The sequence below is a fragment of the Trichogramma pretiosum genome, unplaced genomic scaffold, assembly GCF_000599845.2.
Source record: "Trichogramma pretiosum strain Unisexual culture from Peru unplaced genomic scaffold, Tpre_2.0 scaffold4, whole genome shotgun sequence".
NCBI lineage: Eukaryota > Metazoa > Arthropoda > Insecta > Hymenoptera > Trichogrammatidae > Trichogramma > Trichogramma pretiosum.
In genome coordinates this window covers 801,493-811,363 of record NW_019641688.1, presented here as the reverse complement: position 1 = coordinate 811,363, position 9,871 = coordinate 801,493, and the positions used below count along the sequence as shown (strand labels likewise).

General features: G+C 38.2%; 1 protein-coding gene across 1 annotated transcript; it reads left to right on the top strand.

Moving 5' to 3' along the window:
* The first annotated feature begins 666 nt into the window (after positions 1–666).
* On the top strand, positions 667–3,945 carry LOC106655994. Its single transcript, XM_023461599.1, has 11 exons — positions 667–1,360; positions 1,423–1,646; positions 1,731–1,922; positions 1,992–2,072; positions 2,129–2,197; positions 2,283–2,357; positions 2,839–2,961; positions 3,024–3,086; positions 3,162–3,224; positions 3,302–3,667; positions 3,763–3,945. Exons 1-11 carry the CDS (start codon positions 667–669, stop codon positions 3,943–3,945), a joined length of 2,133 nt encoding a protein of 710 aa, XP_023317367.1.
* The last annotated feature ends 5,926 nt before the right edge of the window (positions 3,946–9,871 follow it).

Here is a 9,871-nt window from a genome sequence, read left to right as displayed (position 1 = left end):
TAGAATCGTTTATGCATTAGAGTGCCTTTCTATTGTGCAGTTGAAAAGAAAAAGATAGCGCATAATGCAACGTACACATACGTATGGCATTTCCGAGGATACCCATAGGCGTATAATAAATGCATACGCTTCCGTGATTTTGCCTTCATTCGTTCGCTGTCGTTTGAAAAATAAAAGTGAACGCGAGTATGTGGTGAATTTAAAAATTAGTTCGTCAGCATAATACGTCAAAAGATAAATGCAAAAAGTGAATTTGTGCTGAATATGGTTTAAGATTCGTGGGAGATTTCGAAGCTATTAAAAATGCCAATCAATATTAGTGAATGGATACGAAAGAAAATGATGGACTTTGTTTGGAATATGATAAAAAAAGTCTTACATCTAGAATCACGATAAAAGTGCAAGTGCGTAGTTCGATCATCGGCGGCTGCAGCTACATCTGAGAAGGTAAAAATTAATTACGTCATTATAAGTGTAATTAAAACGAGTGCGGTTATGCAAATTGTGATTGCACTGAATACTGTACAAAAAATGGTACGGAATTAAACATTACTTCCATTCTATATTATTAAAGTGCACGTCGTTGCTGACATTTTTGTATTTTGCGTAACATACATTGTTACATCAATACTTAATTGTTATTACATTGTTTCCAGTACACAAACAATGAAGATACCATTGATGTGCTTCGTACTGATAGGAGTTGTTTTTTCCGTACCGGTGAAGAAACAGCTATCGACGGAAGAAAAAATTGCTGGTCTCTTAGAACTTCCTTCGCTTTTAAACTTTAAAATCAGTAAAGTAGAATTAATTACGTTTATTTCTATCATGATTAAATTATTAGTTTACGAAATGAATTTAACCATTAAAAATGCCAACCACGATAATACTAATTCTCAAGATATAGAGAAACTACAGAATGCGATTGATATTCTCAATCACGCTATGAAAGAACTAAAAAGAGAAAAGAATCGATTTAAAAATACAATTATGCATAAAAAAAGGGACACGTCCACGCAAAATTTTCAAAAAAATATCTTAACGACGCCAAGTTATAGACATTCACCTTATAACAAAAACAAACTAGAACCTATAGCGATTTTGAATGAAAGCGGTGAATTGGATCACAATCTCGACCAATTGTATACAGATGTGGTAAATTGGTTGAAAAATGATCCAAAACTTTACGCAGTAGCAAGTGCGAAAAATCAAAATCATTCCGGTGAAGTTACCATTCCAATAGAAGCTACAGTTGTATTTAAGCAAGAGGATACTTTATCGCGCCAGAAAAGATCGAAAAATCAACAGCAAAAATACCAGCAACGCGAAGGATCAAATATTATTAGAAAAAGAAAGGAAGGTAACGGTTCATCTTAATATTGTTATTGTCTAGTTGATTTATCATACCATTTTGACTCGTAGATTTCGACTTGGCAACTATGAGCGATGAAGAGGTAACAACGCGGCGACCGGCAAAAATGAAAGTTTCCAAGACGAAGAATAAGAAAAGTGAAAAGTCTCCACCTTCGCTCATAAATACTCTTGTTAAAACGTTTCTTTTACCCGATAAAAATAACGTGATGCCAGATATTGCAAATATAATTACACAAGTTGGTAAAAAGTATTTGAAATCGAATTTTACACAGGTGATTCAAAACTTTAATTTATTTAGACTTAGAAAATATAATTAAAAATTATCCATTTAAAAATTGTAATTTGGCCAAATTTAGTTAACTGTTGATGAGAATGTAGGTAAAGATATATCAGAGCCCGTTTTAAATGAAGAAGAGAATGAAGAAGACGAAGACATTTCTAATAAGCCTAAGCCCAATAAAAAAAGAAAGAAAAACGAAAAACCTCAAAAGCAGTCAGACTTTGATGACATTTTCGACGACGATGGTTTTGGCTTTGATCAAGATTATGTAATATAATTTAATAAAAACATGTCTAAAAAGCAACGTAATATTGATTAAAGTCGATTTTTATTATAGGATGACAGAAACCAGGGTTCATTAGGTTCATTAGCAGATTTGATACCATTGCTTATTCCAATTCTTGAGGATATCAGTGATGTGAGTACTCGTAAAATTTGATTAAACATATATTTTTAACTTTTTTTCAATTTCAGCCCGAGTCAGACACCGATTTGGGGGAAATTTTATCAGCAGCTGTTCCTTTAATTCAAGGACTTTTGGAAGTAATCTTATACATTAAATCTAATACTCTAGAAAATAACATATGGTCTAATTTGAATATAGGAAAAATTTTAATGTATTTTGTAGCCAGACCCAGAGAGTGGAGTTGCGGGACCAGATATCGTTGGAATAGCGTTACCTCTTTTACAAACTTTATTACTAGTATGTATTTATTTTATACTCTTGGTTGAATTGCTTAACGTTAATAATGGCCTCATGATTAAAAAATCACCATTTAAAATATTCTTAACATACATTAATATTAATTGGCTTTTTGCGATTTATTGGTACAGTTAAGTTAAAAATATTGATGTAATTTAAAATAATTTAAAAATAACAATGCGACTGTTTAAAAAAATTTAGACCAATTTTCAACTACTTCAGATACGGAAATAATACTTTAAGCTTCTAGCACTAAATGGCGAGACTCTTTACTTCAGTAAACCTGCAAGTGGTAAAGTTAAAATAATTGTATATAAGTCAAATCGTGGTTTAGAGAAATGAAATAAGATTTAATTGTTGAGGCCTTTTCTTTTCATTGGTCGAAACTAGCGATAAAATGTTGAACAATTCTACCAAAGACGAAATATGAATTTATTTTTACACAGAAACACGTCAAAATCATATAAAAATTCAAATTTAGGGTAAAGACGGAATGGGCAGTGATAGTGGGGCTTTTTTAGGACCTTTAGTTCAGATTATAGGACCTATAATTGGACCTGTTCTGGGGCCTCTTGTTGGACCTTTATCGTCGGCTTACAGTGGAGTATGTAAAACAATTCATTGAAAAATTTACAAATGAAATATTTAAAAAAATGTATTCACTAGGATGGACCAAGGGCTTTTCCACTGGGGAAAATTCTCGCCTCTTTTTTAGGATATTTTAGCGAGGTAATAACGGGCTAAATCCTGGAGCGCACGTTAATTTCGTTACTCAAAAATTCATTCTTAAAATATTTTTCACAGGAAAGAGATGGAATGTCGATTATAGCATCGCTAACATCGTCCACCGTTGCGATACTCAGTAAAGTACGTATTATACATTTATCGATTCGCGTCTGTCCTTAAACTACTCATGCTTTCTATCTTTCGAAAACCGATTCAAGGAGCTCAGTGGACCGGACTCGGAAATAGACGTCGGCAAATTGGTGAGTCAGGTGATCACTGGCGCCTCGAGTGGATTCAGCGCTGGGGCCAGTGGCGAATCTAGCGCCGGCTTGAGCAACGGCCCCGGAGGTGGATATCCCCCGGCTGCTTACGGGCCACCGTCGACTGCCCAAATCGCCCTGATCGAGCCGCCGAAAAAGAATCAACCCGCACCCGCGACGTTCAACAATTCCAATAAAAAACGCACGAGTAAAAGAAAGTCGATCAATGCGTTCCGACCGCAATCACCGAGGCCGAAGCCGACTCCACGGCCGAGCCTCGACGACTATGATTCGGCCGAGGCGCAAAACTACGGAGCTTACGGAGTAATTATATTGCAGACACTATTGCATTATTTATAATTATGTATGCGCATCTATGCCGAATGAAATTTACTTTTTTTTAAATTTTTGTAATGAAGCCTCCAGCGGGTGGAGGATCGGGCGAGGGATTTACCAAGGCATTTCAAAAGATCATAGCCAGCGGAGTGAATTTGCTCTCGGCCTTCTTGGGTCTTTCGTCGACGTCGTCCGGTACATCGGCCGATACAACGGGCTCGTACGGTCAGGCCATGTACGGTCCACCGGCACCTTACCAAGGATAAATTGAATATATTTCACGAATTTTAGATAAATAAGATATTTCATAAATAATTTCATTTCGCATGTACATCCATTTGAAAATTCTTTATCGTACTTATAGTATTTAATGCATTTTTATACTTTGAATGCTTGATGTAAAGATTCACGTTATAATAAAAAAAAAAACACAGTCTATACACGTCCACACAGCGACAAATTGGAATTCCAGAATAAAAGAATCTTTCTTCAAATTTCCGTGTATCGGAAATATCGAAGATTTTATCCTTGAAGTTATTCGCGTAATTGATTACATAAAAAAAAATTAATTCACAGCAGCAGCATCGATACTCATCTCATGAATTACATTATAATGAAGCAGCAAATCAAAGGACATCGCTTCCAGTTATATCAAAGTCGCACGCGCAGGAATATTAACGCGATGAATATTGGCTTATTAAAGGGGAGAAGCGATCAGTCTCCGGTCGACCTCGGGGGCGCTACTACTACTACCACTACCGCAGAAATTAGGCAGATGTTTCGGTGGCGGATCAGGATCGTTGGTGCGAGGCTACCGTGGTGCTCGGTCCTTACGAAATATACATAGTCTCTGACGCGTTAAAACATCAACGCATTCATTCATTGTTAGTCATTGGCCACATCAATATAACATAAATACATTCGGGCCTTCTAGACAAAGAGAATAGCCGAAAAAATGTTTTCTCTCTCTCGCTCTTCATTTTGCGTGCCGCGCGACCTTCGAAGTTCTCGGCATCGGGAATGAGTCAAATTTTGTGTTTTCAATGAATGCTTTTATTGGCTGTATTAGCATACGCCGAGAACGAATTAGACGCTCAAGCGTGTGTGTGCAATTTTTTTTTCGTCAGCGACATTTAGGTCAAAGTTTGGTTTTTAAGCAACGACGTTTTTTTCGTCGTCGTCGTCGTCTCAGTCGTCTTGGTCGTTTCGAGCCAAGGCCTTATGCTGATTGCTTAGAACCTCTGCAGCAGCAGCAGCAGCTGCTGCTCGTTATTGTTTATACAATATTACGCTTACGTATGTGAATAATGACGCGCTGAAGTTCATCCAATACATCCAAGACACAGCTCGTAAATTACGAGATGTTCAACCTTGTCGAAATTATCGAGTTTCTTATCGTCGCAGCAGCCATAACAACAACAACGACGATGAAAACGACTATGACGATAACGACAACAGTAACAACACAAGTGCTTCGATCGAATTGCGACCGATATCCAAAGAGAAAACCCCGATCGTTGTCGCGTTCGTTTGTATATGATACGTGTGGAGAGCCTTGTACCCGCGGGGCCTCTCACTCTCCTATCTTTATTAGCGAACGTATGCATATAATGTGCAAGTACACGAGCATATCTGCCAAGAATCAGCCGAGCGTCGAGGTGGCCTCGAACAAAAGTGAAAGCTCGCGACGACGAGGATCGAAGCTCTTCCCGCGGCTGGCCGGTCGTATGCATCGGCTGTATATATATCAACTCTTTCACCGCACCGTCGTCGTCGACACCGCCACCACTCGCCAATATATAGAAAGCGAAAGCGACCCGGTAATCCGATTTTCGCCTACGCTGCGCGAGCGCGAAAGTAAGTTGGGTATGTAGCATGTCTGCGCAGCGCACCGCGAAGAGGAGCAGCGCCGGAGCTCTGCCAGCGAGGAGAAATAGTGAAAGCTGCTGCGGTGCAGCTGCCTGTTTCCGGGATACTGCAGCAGCAGCACCGATCGAATGCGCGTATACATGTGTACACACAAATGCAACAGTGAAATCTCTTGCATGTATGCGGGTAATTATACGTCTGGATTTCTATACCAAATATTGCCGATGATCGTTGATTTGGTAAAAAGTGACGAAACTAGCTGTATATAGTACAGAATCAACGGATAAACGTGATTCGGGTGGCAGGTGAGCGCGGTCCCCGATACGTCGCGTATATTATTAATTATTGCAATCGGTATCAGGATACGTGCGGGGCTCGTCGAGCAAACACACACATTCACACGAACAAGCAAACGTGCAAATTATTCCGGCTCGTGTTGATCTTTTTTTACCATAAGTTCTTACTTTTTTTTCTCACTAACCATGGGTGACAATTTACAAAAATAACTCGAGCGCAACTGCATTCTTCACAAAATTGAAAGGTTCAGTTGTAATTCAATGATAACCTTTTGTAGTTTTTTTTATTTATGACGGCGAATTCGGCTGAAATTAAAAGTACGCGATACCTCATCGTGGATGTAAAACTACAAAATAAGGTGTAAATATAGAAGAGATAATCCACTAGTTTGAGTATAATTACAAATCCTCGAGTATCTGAATTTAAAAAAAACGCCAACAACCGCGCATCCTTTGCTATGTATCCTCTCGACGCAGCAACTTTAGCATACACTGCCGAGAGCGGCCAGAGCAACAGCAGTGCAACGAGTGCGTTATATGTATACATCAATACATATATCGCACAATGAAGCGCTCCTCGAAGCGAAAGGAAGGCTTGAGAGTGCTATATAACAAAGTAGAACGGGGCCAACGTCCCGTTGACCCGCTGACCCAATTGTCTCGCGTCTCGCGCGCGCTCCGACACATATAGCCACGCGCGAGCGGAGCAGCCCGAACGAAAGTGAAAAGAGAGGTCTATAATATCGACCGCTCTCGAGTACCGCCTCATGCTGCTGCTGCTGCAGCAACGCGTTAAAGTCTATATATCGTGTATATGATATATAAAGTGAAGCATCGAGCCTTGGCCTGCCCTTGTCTCTTTGTCGCTCTCTTTCTTTATCCTTGCTCTTCTCAGCCGCGATGATTGTGTTTTTTTTCGTCCGCGAGGGTGAATGGGTTCAATGGAGGTTACGGATATACATTCTTTACAGCTAATAAGTAGCGCGAGCCCTGCTGTATACGCGGATTCTTCTTTGTTTACATCGGTACGAGCTTTTGATTTTCGTAATTAACGAGCTACTTATAGAGATTACTCGCGCAGACAAGTTGAAAATTGATTAAGAAGGCCAAGCTATATGATTTATCTCCGAAATCTACATGTGCCGCGTGTAAATCCTCTCGTATGATGCCGTCAAAACATAAATAAATAAATGTGTCAAGTTCGTGACGTTTATGGGTGTCGCTCGTGTATTACTTCATTTTTCGACCGACCCTTCAAACACGTCTGGGTGGCTTTAAAATCGAATGTATTGACGAAAAATTGCGACCTTACCGACGCGAAGAGTTCGATCATCGTTAAACCTCACAATATTTTTTTCCTCCTGATCATTCATTGATGGCATTGAAAGGTGACAGAAAAACGTGTCTCATCCTTGTTGTTGCTCGATATTTTAAGAACAATTTCGAGGTCTGCTTGCCATATATCGATTACCGTAATCGACATCAATGATACCGTTGACGCCCTCTTTAATGGTGTATACCGCGAGATTGACCTCCAAACTAGATAAATGGGTCAACTTATTGTACAAACGAAGTAAATATGTTTGTATACGCATATACGGACATACGTCTAAAATCAGTGGATACAAGATTTTAAAGTGGTGTACAGCGGAAACTACACGAACTGATACTACTCTTTTGATGCTTTTCTGATTGACATGTTTTTTAGGTAAAATATTTCAAGATCAGTCTAGACGCTACTAAATTAGATTTTATTGGTTGACACATCTCAACAAAAGCTTACAAAACAATGTGTACATGAAAAACCTCAAACGAACGTAATGTATGTGAGACGTAATCGACTAATGAAAAATGAAAAAAAAATGAAAAAAAAAACACGAATTGATCTGAAAAATTGTATCAATGTTACGCACATATAATCCCTTTGCGAAAATTTTTTAAACGCCCCATCGAGCCTTGACTCGATTGTTTTTCATTCCGTCGTTCGACCTTTAAATATGCGAGCAAAAACTCGCGCACATGTTAAATGCATAAAAATATGATGCGCTGGGAGGACGCCACGCTTGATAATATGGCTCTTTGCACGAGCGCGCATGGCTCGCGGTTCGCTTGTTTTCAAGTGGATACAATATATGTCGTGGTCATTGAGATATAATTTTTGACTCGGGACTCCGAGGGCAGCGTAAATTTTTCAATGCTCCTTTTTTGGGATTAGTTTATAGCCTTTTTTGCGTCAAAGAATCTCCTCTAGTCTCATTGTCACAGTACAGCTGCATTTACATCTTGTAAATGAAGTATTGAAAATGTGAAGTAAACTTTTTGTTCTCATACGTTGTACACGTGTTGACGCGAAACATAACTCATAACGAATGTTAAAGACATATATCGTTTGTTCATTATTGAAAAACACATAATTTACATTATTGTTTATATGGACATATTTAAACTTACTCAAAGTCGCCTTGGTCCCAATAATCTCATGGTAATTTGAAATTTTACTATACCCACTTGCATTTGTTAACTGTAGAAAACGTTTTGTTTCAATAAATATTTTTAATCTGAAAATAATTATGATAATTATTTTTTTTTATTTATAACAGTTTTTGGGTCATTATTATTATTTTACAAAAAAAAAGATAACAAATTACTGATCATTTTAAAATATAGAGTTGGAGCGCTATGAATTCTGCATAGGGGGCAGCAGCGTGCAGCTTTTTTTACGTCGAAGATTTTAATAAGCTTTTGCCAGAACAATAAACATAAAATAATGCTGTAAGGTCGAAGACATATAAAAAAAAAGTTTTTCTGTCTCTCAAAATTGAAAGAAAATAAGGCAATAAATTAGATTTGCATTACATGTAAATAAATTGAAGTAATTCAAAAAACAAGATTTTGAATACAACTGATTAAACAAATACGAAGTTTTATTGATTGCGTTTTGCTTTTTTGTACGTAACAATGCAACGAAAATTATGTAACCATGAAGAGATAAAAAATTTTTTGACAAATGCATCAGGTTATTAAAATGAGTCTATTGCCGCATAGGTATGCTAATCGTGAACGATAAATCTTGTATCTTGATTATTTTTCAAATCGACAAAATTGATTAAAAATCGAAGCTAATTTGGCAGCGTCGATGAATTCCACAAAAATTAACCAATGCATTGTGTAAACTTGAAACTGTACGTATCTGCAAGTTTCGAAAGCTGTCCATTTTTCAATAATTAGAACACACGATCACTGTTCTACAAATTACCCTCTTGAGTCGCGGAAGTGGCTGATACATTAGAATGGCACTTATGCTACAGCGACTGACGACTTTTTGCCAAAAATCTAATTCCAATTACACTTATGTTCTAAATATCGTTCATATGGGTTTCTTTACCATATTTGTTAAGCTTGTCGCAGTAACAGAACGCAGCAAGCATGTCACCAGCGACGCTCAATATTATATACGTCTACGCATAAACCATTTATTTTTTTTCGTGCTTCTAACAAAGCCGCCGAGATGTGCTTTGAAAATCAAGGCCACGCACACGCGTTGCTTATTATATATTTATACGTACTTGTGCACATTCGTATCGTCTGGGAAAATGTATACAAGCGCATAATAATCGACTCGCGCAGCTCTCAAGGAGATCGTGTAGCTTCGCGCGATCGCGTTATATTAGTCGAAATAATAAAGCACGCATCCATCAATTGTAGTTTTTATTTGCTTTGTTACACATGTGTGCCGCGATGCCTATTATGTATTATCAGCGAGCGTTGAAGTTGTATCGAATTAAAAGTTTAATTTAATGTAAATCGTCGATCGGTATTAAGCTTCCGCAAACGTCAAATTGAGCGCGGGACTCGCGCATGACATATCGCGCGCCGATTAAGAATTCATCGCGTCGCCTCGCATTGCTATTATATTTAATCATCCATCTAGTTGCTGTCAATGCTGCGCCGAGTTGGAAGGTTTTGCTCAATTTTTATTGTTCTCACGGCACGAGACTCGCTCGCTCGCGCTTGCGATAGTCGAGAG